Genomic DNA, 20,186 nt, shown 5'->3' on the forward strand with positions numbered 1-20,186 from the left:
TGTGAGCCCGTGCCTGAGGTGCATCATTAGAGCTGTGTAAATAATAACTGCGTCAGCCCCGTGCATGAGGGTCATCATCAGAGCTGTGTGAATAACAACTGTGAGCCTGTGTGTGAGGTGCATCATCAGAGCTGTGTGAATAATAACAGCTGTAAGCCCGTGCCTAAGGTGCATCATCAGAGCTGTGTGAATAATAACTGCGTCAGCCCCGTGCGTGAGGTGCATCATCCACATTGCTCAGGTCACCCAAAGTCATGCACTTTCTACCACACTGCTTTCAAGAACAGCATACTCTTGCACACACTCTCACTACTCACCAATTCAAAGTTTGCTAAAAATTGTATGCAACGCATTCTCATACACAATGCCAATAACTCAAACTTTAATGCTGCGAGACCTATTGCATTGTAAATGCTTGTTATTTTAGGTGTGCAGTTTTTATGGCGGGAACAAGGCCCAAAGAGTGTCAGAGCACCATGCATAGATTCATTTTTAAGATCAGTATGACAGCTCATGACTGGGAACATACAAAAACATATTACCAAGGAACATACATGAACTATTTAAAACTCCAAGAATTAAATATAAAAAGTACCTTGTATGTGCGAAAGTTAAATATAAACCAGAACAGAATGGCAGAAATAAATTAATAACAACAGATGCATGGTAAAAACCAAAAGAAAGAAAGCTTCAATATATTAAGAGACATAACTAACGTGTTCCTTCACCAATAAAAAGTAGCTTGATAATGCAACTTAATATAGATGTTGCTATAGTTTGTAAATAAACAGCTTCTCATTGTATTTGTTTTTGAAACTTGAGCACTTCTGTTTTTTCTTTGGGAAACAATCTCACAAGCTACTTATTGATGTAACTGTGAGTGAACAATTGTATAAAATAGTGAGGCCCAGTAGTTTAAAGATGCAACATTCTTTCTTATTGGGGCTGATGTTACATAGATAGTGATCAAATTAAGTATCTGTGAGGTTTGTTTGGTAAAGTAATGCTTACCAGTTGAAGATCGATTGTGTTGAACTGACATTCCAGTTTCTGTGTATCATATATGACGAGTCACTGATGGAAAGGTAAATCATTACACAGATGAGGCTGTCTCTTCTACAAACATTTCCTTAAATGGTTACAGAGTCTTTGACTGTATAATTCTCTGAAAGTATGCCAAGCATTTAGTTCTGTTGTATGAGAATTATGTTTCGTTGAGGTGCGAAAGAGCTGATATCTAGTGCTGCTTCCCGTCGAAGGCTATTAGAAAGGCAAATGGTGCCGAACACGAATAATGTGCTTATTTCGATATTTCATTTAAAATCTAACATGAAACTGTTTTCCTATGTGACAGTATATGCTACTGCATTTGTTCACTGATTCATTTTTCATTACAGTCTTAAGACTGCAGAACTAACCTACAGATATTTTGAAGTACTCCGTAATTTTTCACAATATAAACTTCTGCACTCACCGGAGAAAGTTTTGATAACATACTCCCTTCTTTTAGAAATTTACTTTTTATTGGAACAGTGTGTACTCAACTTTATTTGTAGAGGTAAATGGGCCTATACAATCTATCCTACTTGGTTGTTGCTTCTGATTATACTGTCTTGTTTGAGATTTGACAATAGGGACATTTTCCAGTTAAAAAATATATTTTTATCTACATGCTCAAGCCGAAAGTTAAAATCAGTATTCCATTCTGTAGCAAGAGCCTGTTCCTTTAGCCCCACATCCCTTCAATGCAGTTGTTTTGCAGTATTGCATTTTTGACAGTTACTGTTTCTGTTCGAACTTAGCTTATACAACCTACATATGCTTTGTATGCTTTGATCACTGACCCTCAATCTAGGTTTTTAAATCATTTATTGTTGGTCTTACTGTATGTAGCAGGGACCTACTGTATGGTGCAACAGTTGCCCATTTGAGATATATGGACCAATACAAATTTGCACTCAAACAGCATGGCAGAAATAAGTATTTTTCGGCATTTTTCTATCCATCGTTAACTAACATGTGTCTCCGGCAGATGCTGGCTGGTGAACTATGTAGTCATTGTCACTTTGGTGAATTTGTGCATGTTATGCTAAACAGAAAACCTAAATATAACTATTGGTTGTCACTCCAACGATAAGTTGTGTCAGTGCACCAAGGGATGATTTTTTTTCTAATAGCAAATTTATTGATTTTGAATTAATAGCAACACGTAACAAACAACCATATTCTGCGCAGCTTTGACATACAATAGCACTTGTATAGAATGAATATTGACCCATCAACCGCTAAAAGGTTTGTTAGAACGCCCTGATTAAGTCCACCATCCCCCGCATATCTTAGATAGATTACTTGGGCACCCTTGGCTAGGTAGACAGTTTCTTCCAACTTGGCACTCCAGTCTATAGCAGAATGTCATTTGGGGATACTGGAAGGCTGTGCAGCGTTCCAGTGGCATGTTATATTCCTTTTATGCCACTATGGTACCAATGCCCACCAGTGTGCATTTGCCACAGGCTCCCCCTAAGTCTTCTTAGAAGCCTAGCAAAGCTAATCTCAGGGAGAGTTCCATTGGGCATTCCAGCTCCTCTGTCCGTACCCTTCCAACTGTGATCCAGTGCTGCGTTATGACCACAGTACATGGTAGAAGTTCGCTTCTGGAGAAGTACAATGGGCTCATTCTGATGTGGGTTGGTTTGCCTGCTTTCCATAAGTGCTTGGGAGTCAGGTGGTAGTTGAATTGGATTAGCCATAGGTGGGAAGAAATTCCAGCACACGGAAGGCCATGCATGCGTCTTTCTAGTCAACTTCGCCCAGGGGTCTCACCCAGGTTTCCCATTTCTGTTTAAGAGAGTCAGATTTTTCTGGAGAATAAATTAGCAGTGACTCGTATATCAGTGAGATTTCCTCCTATCCCAGTGCCTCGATGTGGTTCTATTCCAGTATCCCTGAGCTCCTCCCGGTGGAAGGAGAGCATGGGTCTCAATAAGTATTTATGAAACAAAATGGTGGAGAGGGAGAACGAGGCTTTTACCTCTTGGAAGGATTTCATGGTAGATCACAGTTAAACGTCTTCTAGCTGAATTATACTTATCTTGTCCGGTTTCTGGAATCTCTCCATATACACTGTTTGGGAAAGTCACTATACCTTCCAGAGTGATGCTGTAGGGTTAGTTTCTTGTCCCAGCTGGTACTTTAAAGTACAGCGTGCCACACAGAGATCACCACCCTAGTGGGCTTAGGGATGGCTTGCACCACAGAGAGGACAAAGGACAATGTCAAGACCCAGAAGGGATAGTTCTAGTCTGTAGGCTGGGTTCCCCCAGGCCCCTTCCAGACAGTGATTAACAACAGGAACTGGAAGGCCTAATAATAAATCCGGATGTCCACCATGCCCATGCCACCATCACAAGTAAATTTGCAGCATTTGTCTAGTGTGATTCAGGGAGTGCACCTTGCCCAGAGAAAGGATCGGAAGGAAGAATGGAACCGGGACGATCAGGTTATGGAACTACGTTTCAAGGCGGGTTTCACTAATACATATATGCCTAAGTAAAGAAAAGTGAGTCATTTTATTGGGAAGGTGGTCTGCCAGTTGATGGCATCCACCCCTATGTTAGTGGGATCAGGAGGGATTTGGACCAATTAGCGTGAAGGCCGGATGCTTCTCTGTAGAGGGACACAATCTGCAGCACCCGATTGCCTGATTGGTGGAGGTTTGTTGTGTAAAGGAGGACATCATCTGTGTACAGCACAATCCTTTCCTTATCACCAACACCCCAGTGCCAGCCCCGCACATGTGCATCACATCTGATGAGACTGGCTTGGGCTCAATCGCCAAGGTGAAGAGCAGGGACAAAAAAGGGCAACTGTGCCTGGTTTCTTTGTGGATGTGGAAGGGGTCAGAGAGTGTGCTGTTGATGCGCACTTGTGCAGAGCGTGAAGAATACAGGAGTTACATGTATCGGTGGAATCTCGGTCCGAAACCCCTGCATTCCAAGACCTCGTCCAGGAATGACCAGTCAATAGAGCTGAACACCTTCTCTAAGTTACAAGAAGGAGACATGCAAGTCCCTGATGTCCGTGTGCTGGGCCAATGCCATGTGCCGGCGTCTGATACGATACCTTGTACTATATAGGTGTTATGGTCTGTTTTTTTGCGTACGACTTCCTTGAGACATAATCATCCAGTCTCGTCGTGTGTTCAATGGTCTAGACATGAGTAACATGGCCTTGGCTACATACTTTCATTTGCATTCTTTTCATTTATCTAAGGTGCCTTTTATTAATATTTCTTTCAGAATTCTTGGCTTTTCTGCTCAAAAACTATCTTTGTCCTGATGATGACCATTAATTGTTAAGGTCGAAACGCCGTCGGCTATTTTCTGGCAAATTGTGAGCGGATTGTCATCTATAACTTTTTCCATCTTGAGTAGACTATCTTTGAATTATAGACCCTTTGCCATTCTTCTTTTTCTGTTAACACTATGTAATGTTTGAATGCATTTGTTTGTGCAATATGTTGAGCCTGAATTGTTTTTCTGTATTGTCTTAATTACTGTTGTGAATATTATGAAAAATGTAATTTCTCATAATGCACCTTTTTGAATTTGTGTGTGGGCACTTGTTTTTCTCTCCTTTTTTTCTTTTCTTATGTTGAAATGATGAAGAATATCATTGTCATTTACTACATTTCTTTGACTTGCAGCAAAAAAGAAAAAAAGAAAAAAAAAGAAAAGGTTAAAAAGGTTAGCCCTTTTGCCATGGTAAGAAATCCATTTATTTGATGCAATTTATTCAGCTCAAGGTTTACACACAGTGTATCTGCTTAATTGAATGGCGAATGATGATTCAGTTGTTTTGTAAATAAAATTAGTTTGTTTGAGAGCATTAGTAATAATTGAACATGTGTTTTAGGTCCTGTTATAAAACAAAACACTGAACTGCACTTTAATCAAAGTGTAGTACAAACATGGCACTTTGTATGCATTGTCGGCGCAAGCGTATGTAAAATAGATTATCAGAGGGTGGTAAAGCTTTGTGTTGTTGCAACAGATGGAGCCCATCTGTTTGCTATATACACAGGAAACTATTTGAGAAGGAAGGTTGCTATATACAGATTGTCTACATTTCAAACATTGTACTATATATACACAATCCATTATAAGATGATGCACTGTACAGTGTTCTTAAATTAAGATGAACTAGATGGTCATACATAATATGAGGGGAAAAATTACCACTTTGTAACTTTAAGTCTTCAAATTCTGTGTTTAGCTGGACAGAATACCCATATATACATGAGGCCGCTACAAATTCCAAAATATAAGCAGCTTGCAAAGCCCAGTTAGCAATAAAGGCGTTGTATTTTCCGCCATCCCTCAAAGATCACTTTTCCCAGTGGTCAATGTTTGTATTCCACCATTCATCCTGAATTGGTAGTGTCAGTCCAATTCAGTAATTGTTCTTAGGCCAGGTCCGTTCCTCCACCGCGCCAGCGTTCCATGCTGGTGCTCTGCCTGCTGGCCTCGCCGCTGCTGCTGTTGGAAGTTCGAGGCCCTCCTCCACCCGCAGGCTCCCGCCTGCACCTCATCCCTGGTGGCCCAGTGGTGGGCGGTAAGTATCAAGTCTGACCTCTTCCTCTGTCCGTCTTTCTCTCTCCTGATGTCCCTCCTCCTGCTTGTCTGCGGCCCTTAATTGTATTCTGCCTTTAGCCTCCGCTCGTTTTATTTTTCATAAGCCTTTCTGCCTTTAGCCTGCCTGTTTTTCCTCTCACTCTCTGTTGTTCACTGCTGTTGTTTTTTTTTCAGTGCCCCTCTCCCCCCGCCCGCCCCCGCTCTCCTTTCCCGCCACTGCCTTCCCTGCGGCCCCGCCCCCATCCTCTCCCATTCGCCACCCGCCTCCCAGCTGCTGCTCCTCCCTCCACCCTTCTTAATGCAGGCCGCGCAGCGGGCGCGCCAGAGGCAAGCCCGTCTGCGCCCGTCCGCGCCTGGACCGTGCCCAGCACCAGGACCCCTAGCCCCCGACGATGCCAGCCCACATGACGGACTTATGACGCCGCCACCCTCAACGCACTCAAACCCGGCCGGAACCCCGCCTGCTACCGAGCCACCCCGAAACGCACCCACGGACCCTTCACCTGCCAAGCCTGCAATTTCACCTGCCTCCGGACCTGCACCGCACCTGAAAGGCCAGGCACCAGCAACAACCACCTCAAGTGCATCCTGCTCAACACCCGCTCTGTCCACAGACACGCCGTCGAACTCTGGAACCTGCTCGACACAACATCACCAGACGTCGCCTACCTCACGGAAACCTGGATGAACGCCTCCTCAGCCCCCGACATCGCCATAGCCATCCCGGACGGATACAAGATCACCCGGAGGGATCGCGTCAAGCAGACCGGAGGAGGCATCGCCATCGTCCACAGGAACACCATCCGCATCACGACCAACTCCGACGACACCCTCACCGCCGCCGAGCACCTCCACTTCCAGATACACACCGACCCCAAGACCACCCTCAGAGGCACTCTCATCTACAGACCCCCGGGACCACGCACACAATTCAGCAAAGCCATCGCAGACTTCATAAGCCCACACACCCTCACCTCCTCTGACTACATCCTCCTAGGGGACCTCAACTTCCACTTGGAAAACAACAATGACAGCAACACCACCACCCTGCTGGACAACCTCGCCAACCTCGGACTCAAGCAACTGGTGAACACCCCCACCCACTACGCCGGCCACACGCTTGACCCCGTCTTCTCCTCCAGCAAGCACATCTCCTTCAGCCATTCCACTGGACTTCATTGGACTGATCACAGCTGCGTCCACTTCCACTTCAGGAGAACCACGACCCACCACCACCCGCAACAGGCTCCCCGCAGGAGCTGGAACAAGATCACCGCCGACCAGCTCAACACCTCCCTCAGCCAGAACCCTCCCGCCAGCGCAACGGACCCCAACAAAGCAGCCCGCAACTTCACACAGTGGCTCACCAACTGCGCCGACGACCTCGCACCTCTGAAGAATCCACCCAGCAGACCCGGCAGCAAGAAAGCCTCGTGGTTCACCAACAAACTCAAAACATCCAAGAAAAACTGCTGCACCCTCGAAAAAGCCTGGCGCCACGACCAGACTACAGAAAACATGACAGCCCTCAAGAACGCCACCCGCATACACCACCAGCTGATCCGCACCACCAAAAGAACGACATTCAAAGAACGACTGGACAACAACACCGACAACAGCAAGGAACTCTTCAGTATCGTCAAAGAGCTCTCCAACCCCAGCGCCGGAAACAACGACATCACACCCTCGCAAGACCTCTGCGACTCACTCGCCTCATTCTTCCACCGCAAGGTCGCTGACATACACAACAGCTTCGGCGCACAGACCACGCACCCAACCACCGAACCAACGCCCCCACCACCACCCTCTGCAACTGGACCCCGGTCAACACCGAAGCCACCACCCGCACGATGAACACCATCCACTCCACATCCCCTACCGACCCCTGCCCCCACCACGTCTTCAACAAGGCCGACTCCATCATCGCACCCCAACTCCGGGACATCATCAACATCTCCTTCACCACCGCCACCTTCCCGTAGAGCTGGAAGCATGCCGAGCTCAGCGCCCTCCTGAAGAAACCGACAGCGGACCCCACCGACCTCAAGAACTTCCGCCCCATCTCGCTCCTCCCTTTTCCTGCCAAAGTCATCGAGAAGACCGTCAACAAACAGCTCGCCGCCTTCCTCGAGACGAACGGATCCCTCGACCCCTCACAGTCCGGTTTCCGAGCCAACCACAGCATCGAGACCGCCCTCATCGCAGCCACCGACGACATCAGATCCCTGCTCGACAACGGGGAAACAGCTGCCCTCATCCTCCTGGACCTCTCTGCAGCGTTCGACACAGTTTGCCACCGCACACTAATACAACGCCTCAGCAACACTGTAATCCAAGAGAAGGCACTGGAGTGGATCATCTCGTTCCTCGCCGGAAGAACCCAGAGAGTCCGCCTCCCCCCGTTCCGATCCGCAGCCACCGAAGTCATCTGCGGCATACCTCAAGGATCCTCGCTCAGCCCCATCCTCTTCAACGTCTACATGAGCCCCCTCGCAGCCATCGCAGGCCAACACAACCTTAACATCATTTCCTACGCCGACAACACCCAGCTGATCCTCTCCCTCACCAATGACCCCGCCACCGCCAGAGCCAGCCTACACGAAGGAATGAAAGACGTCGCCGAGTGGATGAAGAACAGCTGCCTGAAACTGAACTCAGACAAGATGGAAGTCCTCATCCTGGGATCATCCCCCTCCGCCTGGGATGACTCCTGGTGGCCCCCTGCCCTGGGCACCACCCCCAAGCCAACGGACCACGCAAGAAACCTGGGCTTCATCCTGCACTCCTCCCTCTCGATGACCAAACAAGTCAACGCCGTCTCGTCATCCTGTTTCAACACCCTGCGCATGCTCCGAAAGATCTTTCGATGGATCCCCACCGAAACCAGGAAGACGGTCACCCAGGCACTCGTCACCAGCCGACTGGACTACGGAAACACCCTCTACGCGGGAACCACAGCCAAACTACAGAAAAGACTCCAGTGCATACAGAACGCCTCCGCACAACTCGTCCTGGACATCCCCGGCCACAACCACATCTCCGCCCACCCGCCAGCTGCGATCGACCAGCCTCGCCCTCGCCACCGTACCACGCATTCGCAGAGCCACCGCCGGAGGAAGATCCTTCTCCTATCTGGCGGCCAAGACATGGAACTCCCTCCCCATCAACCTACGGCTGACCCAGGACCATCTCTCCTTCAGGAAGCAACTCAAGACCTGGCTTTTCGAGCAGTAACGGACCCCTCCCCCCCAGCGCCTTGAGACCCTAGCGGGTGAGTAGCGCGCTATATAAATTGATTGATTGAGTAATGGGCTTCTATTAGTCTACCGATTGCTATGCCATTTACAAATGAATGCACTTTGACTGGTGTACAATTATCAATCCTAAACAAAATACAGTCATTTGATTTTCTTTAATTGGTCTCTTCCAGACCAATGAGTTACAAAAACGAATCTCAATATCTCTGTATGCCCATTCAAATATGTAAAACATGAGTTAGATTGGCGGTCTTAAGGCCACGCCGGTAACATGTTAATGTATCTCCCGACCTCTCTTCACAATGAGTAAGCAGTATACTATAGAGGATGCCCTTTGTGCAGTAATGGTGAACATGCGGACTGTCTTGTATTCGCACAACTGTGGATGCTACTAAAGAGAAGGAAAATATATCCCCAGTGATTGTAATTTTAGTTTTTTCGCCTAATCTGATTGTCAAGTGGCATTAACTACTTACTTGTACCACTTTTTTTTAATAAGCCTCTATTTCGTATATGAAACAAAGTCAAGTATTTTACATTACGATGAAGTAGTCCATTAGATATTCATTAGTTTACCTTAAATTCGCAAAAGAATGAGGACCAGGCGTAAAGCAAATAATTTATGGTCATAATATCCTTTTATTCTGATGTCTACCAACAATGCCTGTCATACATTGTCCGGGTGCCCACGAGGCAAGCAGGGGCTTTTGGGCGTTAACCATAAATGTTGAGGTTTTATGCTTCCAATGTCTCAGTGTTCATCCTACACAAGCATGGGCGGTTTTATTTAGTGGGCAAAAGAGCGTTGCCCTACTTGCTACGAGCGCAGCAGTAAACACAGAATAATAAAATGGTCATTACCATTTTATTATACTGTGTGCCGCGAGCATAGTGATTGGATGGTGGGGGCGGAGCAGATTCCTGCAGATTGCAGGATGATGTTGTAGGCGCCCAAGTACGCATGTCAGATTGGCCAGCTGCCTACAGCCAGCCAATCTGACATGTGCACTTCAAAGCCAGAAATCTCAGCGCTGTAAAACAGCAGAGGGATTGCAGGCCCAATCCCCCAGTCTCAAAATGAGCACTGGGTTAGCCTGCTCCAACCATTCAGCTCCAGGATTGGTTGGATTTGTGGTGCACAAGGAGGGAAGTCCTTGCCTTTCCTTCCTGCTCCTCGTCACCCCCAGGATCGGCGCGGGGAGAGGAGCATCTGTTTGGAGTGCCCAGCGACCTGAAGCATTTATGGTGAATGCCCCGCTATAAATTAATGTTGCCAGCCGCCAGTGTACACAAGCTATGCAAAATTGAACGAGTATAACCCGTTCAACATTCGAATCATTGTGGTAGCAATGTTGAGCAGCCATAGGCTACTTAGGGAGGTAGTGTGGGGATGTTAAAGCTCAAAACTCAACAATCACACAACAACAACCCAATACATAAAGATCCAACCCGTGCTTATCTTTTAAAGAAAGGAAGTACTTTAATATACACTAGAATGGAGTACTTTGCACTGTAATGACAAAGTACAATTTACTATTGTTAGCACTATTGGGCAGTGCTGCGCCTTTGTATACTGTGCCTCAACGTTCCCCCATGATTTATAATCTTCTCCCCCTGGCCATAAGTGACTCCCCTTCTGTGGGGTATAAGGAAGGAGTGTGATTATTGCTCTGGTGCAGTTATATCACTCCTGAAATCAGTGTGCTTAGTTTTTAGTTCTAAGTCTTCCCACACAGGTGGATCAAACCTCGCAGGATCAGTGCAGCTGTCGGCTCTGCAGTGATCTTGTTCCCTCTCTCCTGAGAGGCTGGGCACTAGCTGGCAGAAATGTCCAAGAGTGCTGCTTCATCATCCTGGCCAATACTGATGCAGCGAACCCACAAGAAGCAGCGGGGCAATCTCCGCTCATCACAATTCCCATTGGAACACCAGTGATGTTACAGCTGTTCGAGTCTTCGGCAGTGGTTTCAGATGCCGCCTCTTGCAGCTCATCATGACTTCGCCAGATGAAGCCCTGCATGGGCCAAGCCTTCTGGACAGTTGTGGGCATGCACAGGTGATAACTTCGACCCGCAATCACAGCCCTAACTGGGCCTCGATCTAGCACTCTCAAAGCTGGCAGTACGGGCCAGGAATGAGCACAAAGAGACTGGAGTCCCACAGATACTAGCGTCTAAAATTCTTCACTCCTCAGTCTCTCTTAAAAATGCCCATCAGACAGTGGGGGAATGTTGCATCTCGCTCCTTTTGTACAGACACTCCTCCTGCAAGGTTTGCATGCTCACACCCTCTCTCAGCAGCAGGCAGGTAGATTTCTAGGCAATTGAGAACAGGCACATAGCTCTTCTAGCAAGAGATCCAGACTAAGGTGATGTTCCCTCACCTATAAGAAGCTAGCTGTCAGACAGTTATGAGAGCTAGTGTCACAGCAGTCCTCTGAGTACTTTGCAGAGCACTCCTTCATTGTCCATAGAGGACTTAGAACTACAACAAAAATCAGGTGGCAAGGTCCCACGTTTATACACCAAAGTCAGAAGGGAAATGAGTGTCCAGAGTCTGCAGCTGCAGCGCCAATTTGGAGTGGTTCTCCTTTCAAGTGTTTTCAGAGCTGCTTTCCTGACACAGCCTTTGTGTAGAGTGATGCTATTTACAGCAGGCTAGTCTCCACCCTGAAGCACACAGAAAAGAGGCACAACGAAGTGTGAGGTTTCTGCACCAGGCTGTCATCAACCAATGGAAAGGCTATTCAGGGAAAGACAAATGAGAATTCCTGAACTAAAGGTTTTCTCACCTCTGCACAAGAGACTGCATTCCCACCCGTCTTTTCTCACATTTACCAAATGTCATTAGCCAGGAAGACAAATGAGCAAATCCTTGCTAGCTTAAGGCCTAATTGAGTTTCTAAAGGAGCCATGTCTCCATTCTCCTCACCAGGACTTCCCCCTCTAGCTCCAGGAGTGCCAGCATTACACTTCCACTGTCTGGGAAAACAACCTCTCCTCTATCTTATGCAAACCAGGCCTGGGGTATCCAAAATGGATTCCACAAGCCTCCATTACCCTGACTTACTCACACACACACACACACACTATGAATGTACCATGCAGACTGCATACACAAGCATGCACAACAAACACTCTGGATGTCAAGGGTAGAAATTGGGAAAACATATAGATGCACAGCACACATGAGTGGGCCACCAGACCTCCACTCTATTGATACAGATAAGAAAGGTCTGCTCACAACTATGGATTTACAATACACAGTATGCTATCACCACTGCTCCATGTACTAAATCTTCAACAGGGACAGTAGTCCTCTGTCAGTTTATGACGGCACACTTGGTGCACCCCTCCAGGTCACAGGACAGTTCCAGGACCTTCTCATGTTAAGGGATACTCCTAGGCCTCTGCACACACTCTAGAATAGTTCAGCACCAGGGCCAAAAATCCAAAACAAGCACACTAGATGCACCCAGTTGGACACCCACGGCTGGGGAATACGACTGCACACCACATAGGAGATATTCTTATCCAAACAGTGCCCTAGAGGGTGAGCGGAAACCACACATTGTTTCATAGTGGTGAATGTGTTGTGATCCTAGTAATTTCCAAATATTTGAGGTATCACACCAAATATGAACTAAAGACTCAGTTGCCTTTAGCATATTTTTCCTGGATGGATGATTACATTTGAGATGGTAATGGTTAATTGTTCTGCCTTCAGTGAAAAGAAGAGCTGCAGGAACTGAATACATGGCCTGCTTTAACCTCTTTACACCGTAGGAGGCTCACCAAACTGTTAATTCTTTTTTGTTTTTCCAAAACAATCTCTTAAAGCATGTGTTTGTATGTGAAAAGCATACAAATGATCCACACTTCTTGGAAGTTTTCTCCCAGGATGTGGGGGCCATTATAATTTTTACCTGTTCCTCACTGTCAGGTTTTTTCTGCCGGTGAAGTACAGGAAAAAAGACTTTACACAATACACCATAAATAGGGTTGGGGTGTAATGTCCTTCCTTCAATAGGGGCTCTGTCGAGGCAGGCAGACCCAGGGTTTGGCGAGCAAGGTACTCTGTTGCGTTTGCGACAAGAGTACCCTATCTACCAAAGTCTAAATGAGGCTTAAAGTATGGTCAATCGCTTAAGGTTCCAGGTTGACTCTTGAATGAAGATTTTGCGTAAGACACTTAAGAATAAGTGCAAATAATAACAAAGAAAGGTGACCAACCTGGTGTTTATCTCTTTCAATATGAAAGGCTTGCAGTGGGGGTTGATTAACCAGCTCTGCCGCAGAGGGAGACTTGTACAGACTCCTAACAATGGTGATCAACATGGGTGCATTGACACAGATTTGCCCTTTTGACTGTGTCAAAGGCCTTTCCTGTATTTTGAAAGAAGGCTACTAATGGTAGTCCTGTGCTGAAAGTGTGGTTGAACTAGTGAAACGTCAAATTTGTATGATTGGGAACAAAACTATGCTACTATGGAGAGACCAGTTTGTTGCACAGTTGGGTCATTCAATGAGATAGTGATTTTGCAACATTTTTGCATTTATATTCAATTAGGGGTACGGTCTAAAAGATGAACAATTATTACGCTGGTAATATCAAAGGGCAGCAGACTAAAACAGACCACAGAGTCTGATGGTTTATCGTCATGACCAAGAGACAGAACTTCTTAGTAACACTATCTTTGGTTAGGGCATCAAATCATGATATGGAACTATTTTGGCCTCATTTATGTTGTTAGGTGTGATGAGCTCTATATTGTCCGACAGGTTTTCAACACGATCGGTCACAGCCATGTGTACTGATTTCTGGTCTCAAACTAATTTGGTAATCAAAGACCTTTGTTAGCAATTTTGGGGTGTGATAATTGAAGGTAGAACATTCCTATAACCCTTGTAATATTCTTTAGCCATTCATAATTGTGATGCCTAAATAGATTATTTTTTGATCTTTCACACCGTTGTACCTTTTGCTCAAGGAGCAGTTAATTCTGTGTTGTTTAACATGTTATGTGACCCTCAGTCTTAAAATTGGAGCATACCCAAAAGTACATCATTCTGTGCATTCAGAAGAGCTTTATTTCAAGATTCTCTGTTTGTATTATTCAAGCAGTTTTGAGGATTACATTATTTCAGCTGTGTGGGATACAGTGAAAGCAGAAATTAGCGGTGCTTTGATAGGTTTTAACTCACAACATTTTAAATAGGCAAGAGACTGAGCCTGTGTGCAGGAGGTAAACATTAAGAAGCTGGAAATGGCTCATATAAAAGTTCTTCCCAATACCTCAGATTAGTCAGCTAAAAGTCTTTATTAATTGAATACTGCAAGAACTGCGACCGCAGCCAAGATTATTAAGTCTGCAATGATTTTATTTGGCCAAATCATACTAACATCTTTGAATCGAGTCAATACTTCAGTAAAGCGTGGGCAAGGCTTTGGACAGCATAAGAGGCTAAAACAAATGACTTATTTAAAGTCGAGAATAAGCAAGAATTTTTTTTTTTTAATTTACATTTTTTATTGAGAAGAATAGAAAAATAGAAGTTAGAAAAGACATAAATAAGCATATATATACAACTGAATACAATTAATGCTGTGCAATAGATAAAATCGTACAATCGCCAGTTTTTTATATAAGCGTTTAAATGATCTAATCATGAGAATAGAAGTGCATTTAATAATATACTACAGACTCAGCAAACTTATTTTCAACATCAGCAGGGGTCGTCACCTAAATCCTATATATTGGAAAGGGGGCCATACTCTCCCCCCCAAAAAAAGGTGCAAATGCGGATTCAATTGAAAAGGAAATACAATCATACAGAGAGAGTTGATATGGTTAACTAGAATGCAAATGCAAATTCCAATTCAAATACTTTACAATTCATTCCTTCAAAAGAGGTGTACATACATCTTGATACTTGGGATAAATACACAAGTACAAATGAAAGACCTCACCTATATAATAATACTTAAGCGAGAGCAGCCATCCTCTTCAGGTGAAGTGCACAGCAGAATAGAATCGCTGGAGTAAAATTAAACCGACAATACCACAAACATAACAAAAATCATCCCTGCCGATTCCGCTCCATATGATCAAAAAGTTTCCACACAGAGACACATTTTTTAACGGCTCCCAAACCCTTTTCGCATATACTTCTTCGTATGTTCTAACTCGTTTAATTTTCTTATACTATTCAAAAGAGGTTGGAGTTTTTGTTGTCTTCCAGTTCTGGAGGATCAGAGAGCGTGCCACCAGAAAGGAGCTTGATAGAAACATTTCTCCCCCTTTTGTTATAACCTGGTTTGGGCTTCGTTTTAATAGACCAAACAGTGCCAGCTCTGGTTTTAATGGTATATTACTTTCCAGAGTATAGCTAAGCCCAGTGCATAATTCCATCCAAAACTGATTCAGCTTAGAGCATGTACAGCAATATAGAGCCAGCTGCCCTCACCAGCTTGCTGACAGCGAAAACATGTATTTTCAATCTCAGGATACATTTTATGAAGAGAATATGGAGTATGGTAAGCCGACAAACGGGACAGAAAAGCCATCTTTTTTTATATTTGCAGCCCTAAGCGCCGGATTACCATGCTGCGAAATTTGTGACAGCAGGAGGCTCCCCTTGATTTTGAAAGAGTCTATACCAGTTCCCTATACCTGTCACCTTGGTTCTGAACACAGCCGAAAGGAGCAAAGCGGCGCCTGTGTTGCCTAAAAGAACATTTTTATCTGGAGAAAACTAAGGAAAAGGACCCTACTCCGGGTACCACATCTAGACTGAAACTCCTCCCAAGTGACACATCTGCCTCTTATTATGAAATGACCTACCTCTTTAAAGCCTTTTGATTCCCAAAATTGAATGTGGTTTTGGCGAGTAAAAAGGCCCATACCATTAAGCTCTGACAGCCCCAAATATTCGAATCCCGAAGATTTAGCTGTTTGCGAAAAAAAGTGCCGAAGTCTAATAGAAAATTCTTGATATGTCTTATATCTAACTTTTTTAGGCAATTTTGATGTTTTTAGGAAAACCGGGAGCTGAGTCCCAGCTTCATCAGCCATTTTTCTCATAAAATAACCAACCAAAGTACCCCTGTTATCAAGCAGATGAACTAAAATTTCCATAAATGCAGCTTCATAATAAGTTCGGATATGGGTTAGTGCTAGCCCCCCCCCCAGCTTGTATCTAATTGTAAAATTGATCATTTGACTCTTAATACTTTTTTGTTCCAAATAAACTGACGAAAAAGTTTATCCAATTCTCTAAAATACGCTGATCCGAATTTAATCGGAACATTAGAAAAAAGGAAAATTAATAGGGGTAGTACTGACATCTTGATCAGGGCAACACGCCCTATCAACGAAAGAGGAAGAAATCCCCACTTTCCTAATAAATCTTTAATTTTACTTAATGCTGCTTCGTAATTTAGCCTAAATAAATCTGAATAGTTATTTGACACATAAATTCCTAAATAACGGATCGGTTCAGAGGAATATGCTTGCTGTCTTAGCATATCTGGGAAAAAATTACAGGATACATTTAACGCCAAAACTTCCGCTTTTTTATGGTTGATTTTATATCATCCAATTGCCTCAAATTGAGCAAACTCCTTTAATATTAAATCAAGATTTGGTTTTTCTGGTTTGATGTAAAGTATCATGTTATCAACAAATAATTTGATTTTGGACATCCCCCCAATTTGAGTTTTTATATCTATATTATCTTTAATCCTCACAGCTAGAGGCTCTAAGAAGAAAGTGAATTAAACTGGAGACAGGGGACAAATCTGTTGAGTCCCATGCTTTATATCACTTAGACCTATTGATATAGAATTAATCCTGATCTGAGCCTGTGCTCCCTGATACATATTTTTAAGCATATTAATAATTTGCTCTGGGAAGCCAAACTTTTCCAGACCATAAAACAATGCTCTCCAATTCACTAGGTCAAATGCCTTTTCGGCATCATTTCCACAAGCCTCGCCTCCGGGCATCGTGGCTAGAGCCAGGGAGATTTTCTCTATCGAAATATCCTTTGTTAAAGCCTCTTTTTGTCCTATAGAAAATTGAGGAAGGATTAAATCGTCAAAATAAGACTGATTGGCTTGTTTCGATATCTGGTAGTCAGATGAGTAGAGATCCCGATAATGATCTCAAAAAGATTGTTGAGACATTATCTTGTCCAGAAACTAAATTCTGTGTCCTAGGAATTAGCAGTTCATCAATCACCACTGCCTCTTGTTTGGCTCTCGTTGACCATGCCAATAATTTGCCTACCATCTGACTTTCTTCATAGGTTCTCTGCTGATATGCTTTTGTACTGCATATCTCTTCCCTAATAAAGAAATCCCTCAATTCCTGTTTAGCCTTGTTAAGTTCCCTTGCAGCAACCTGACCCCTCTCAGCAGAGCTTCTCTTTTTATTACTCAAAGCCATATCGACTGCTTTTTGAAGTTCCCCAATTCAAGCTTTACGTTCTCTAGTATTGCCAGCCATAAAGGCTATCATTTGCCCACGTGCTGCTGCTTTAAATGCCCCCCAGATTGAGAAAGACTTGCAGTGCCTTTATTCTCAAAAAATTCCCCGATCCTTTCTTGCATATTCCCAAGCCATTGTTGATTAGTTAAGAGAAGGCTATCTTTCTGCCACCTGGATTTTTCTCTAACCCCCAGCTTTAAATCTATTTCTAGTCTAACCAGCTAATGGTCTGGGAAAGAGTTGGCCAATATCTCGGTATTTATACAGCTAACGGAACAAGACACTAAAAAGAAATCGATGCGAGAAGTGGACCTGAATTGGCTAGAATAATAAGTATACTGTTTGGCTACACCATGAGCCCTTCTCGAGGGATCGACCAATTGATGATCATGTTTAATACCATCTATCAGCTTCTTGGTCCCAGGTTTCATCTGCCGTTTGGCTTTATTAGAGGTGTCTAATTGTAGATCTTGTAAAAAATAAAAAACACCTCCAAGAATGATTGGGCCTAGTGCTATTCTAGCTTTCTAATTGAAGCTTTTAAGCGCGGCAAAATCATCCACTACAGGTGCATAATAATTCACCAAATTCAGCAGATCGCCATTTTACTCTTACAACAAGCCAAATCCATCTTCCATATGGATCCCTATCGATCTGAATCATATCCCAGTTTAACCCTCTTCCAAAATAAATTGCAACCCCCCTTATTGCTGCCTGAGTTGAGGCAAAATAAGCATTTGAAAAATTCTATGGAATAAACAAATTAGGTTGATTTGATTTAAGATGGGTCTCCTGTAAAAACAAGATTTGAGGGGAAAGTGCTGCCAGCCATCTTATCAGGCCGCCAAACTTTTGCTTATTCACCTTACCATTTACATTGATCGATATAATACGAACATCAATATCCATATTTCACATAACGATTCCAATAAAACTCATCAGTAACCGTACCCTTATTTCCAATGTATACTTTCAAATAATTATACTTGTTTCCTTTTCCAATACCATTGAAGTTTCTATTCATATTTAAACTACTCTGCTCGTTTAGTTTTTTTAAAGCGCTACCCTTCCTGTGCACCCTAACCCACACCCAACCCTCCCCTGAAACCCCCTGAACCTGTCCCTTAGCAGTAGGGGAATTGGCACCCTACCCACTGATGGCCCCACTTGAGGGCCCTTCATAGCGGGAGCCCTGATATTGCACCCTAAAGTGATATGTTGCCGACCCCACCCTAGAAAGGAAAAAACACAACAAAAAAAACAACCAGAAGGAACATTAAAAAACAGGAAGGACAGCTCGTAACAATATAGAAAGCTGTTTGATTCCTATTACTTGTCCTTCATGATTCGCTGCAATATCTCCTGAGCATCATCCAGATTTGAGAACAAATGAAACTTCCCATGAACCAGGACTCGCAGTTTCGACTGCTGGGCGATAGCTGCTTGTTGCCCCTGTGCCTTGAATAGATAAAGGAGTTTAACAAACTCCTTTCTGCGATGTGCCGCAGAAGCACTCATAACTGAAAAAATACGTCAAAGGGGGATCTCAGATGATGAAAATAGTTTTTTTAACTTAGCCCTGGTCAAGACTTGCTATTTTATACGATAATCTGAGAAATTCACTAACATAGTTCTAGGAAGTTTAGAGTTAGGATAGGGCTGGGCTGGAACTCTGTGAGCACAGGTGATCGTTAGGTCCCCAGTGAACTCAGGAAGAACTGTATTTTTTTATGAAGGCCTGCACCCATTGAACTGGTTGGGATCCCTATATAAAACTTTATAAATGAATAAATACCTCTGGAACACCAACCAGGCGAAGATTAGTCTGACGTGCATGATTTACAAGTTCTTCAAGTTTCAGTTCCAAAACGTTCCTGTTGATGTTGATGAATTGAGGTCATTTGATCTTCTAGCTGGGAAATTCGAGACTCGGCTTCCTGTAGTTGAGTTGGCATAGCCCCTACCACATCTTCAATTTTCAATAATCGTGCATGCAATGCTGCAATTTCAGTTGCCTGGGTAACTTTCAATGCTCTGATTTAAGAGAATCAAAGAATGAAATTAAGCATGCTTTTATATCGCACTGGAAACTGAACCCAGATTCTGTTGTTGACCCTATTGCTGATCCAGTCACTGGTCCTGATGCGGTTCCTGTTGTTTCTCAAACTACTTGATTAGGACCTTTAAGCAGCTCCGATGGTTACACGGAAGGAGAAGAATGCCCCATTGGGCGGAAGAGCAGAGGAAGTGCACGAGGAGGGGTTAGTAAAGGAGAGGGAGGCTGGGGTTGGTCAACTTGTGGAGCTCTCACGCTCTGAGTGTCCAGCTTGGGAGGCTGTTGCGGCGGTGAAGGTAGAGACTGTGTTAAGGGTTGAGAGGGTTTAATTTCCTGGGAAAATCGAGTACTCCTTGTTTTTGCCTGCCAATAGACTGGAGGGGTTTATACACGGGTCCTCTTTGTTTTCCGTTAAAAGACTTCTGTCCTGGTTCATCTGGCTCTGGCTCTCGCTCGCGCAAACTGTATCAACAGTGCTGCTTTCTGTGACTAGTGTAGCTGAGCTCATCGATACCTGGGAAACATTGTCTAATTTTCCCTGCGACCCGCCTTGCTCACCTTCACCTTGATCTGTAAGTTCAGAGCTTAAACAATTAGCTATGGGGGTGGAGTGGACCATCTTTTCTGAATTCGCTCCCGCTCAGCTTTTGAAGTACCCTGGTTTATTTTCATTTGTGTATTTCTTGATTTCAAGGGTGGGTTAGAGCCTAGCTGAGACGGGATAGCAGGATTTTTATTATGTTTCCCCA

At 44.2% G+C, this 20,186-nt stretch overlaps 1 protein-coding gene across 1 annotated transcript in view; it reads left to right on the plus strand.

Moving 5' to 3' along the window:
• Positions 1-20,186, plus strand: part of ABCB1 (ATP binding cassette subfamily B member 1) — a 562,371-nt gene that overhangs the window by 37,453 nt on the left and 504,732 nt on the right. Inside the window, exon 3 of the mRNA XM_078663595.1 lies at positions 4,706-4,763. Coding sequence (XP_078519721.1) covers positions 4,706-4,763 — 58 coding nt within the window. The remainder of the gene's footprint in view (positions 1-4,705; positions 4,764-20,186) is intronic.

The sequence above is a fragment of the Lissotriton helveticus genome, chromosome 10 (assembly GCF_964261635.1).
Source record: "Lissotriton helveticus chromosome 10, aLisHel1.1, whole genome shotgun sequence".
NCBI lineage: Eukaryota > Metazoa > Chordata > Amphibia > Caudata > Salamandridae > Lissotriton > Lissotriton helveticus.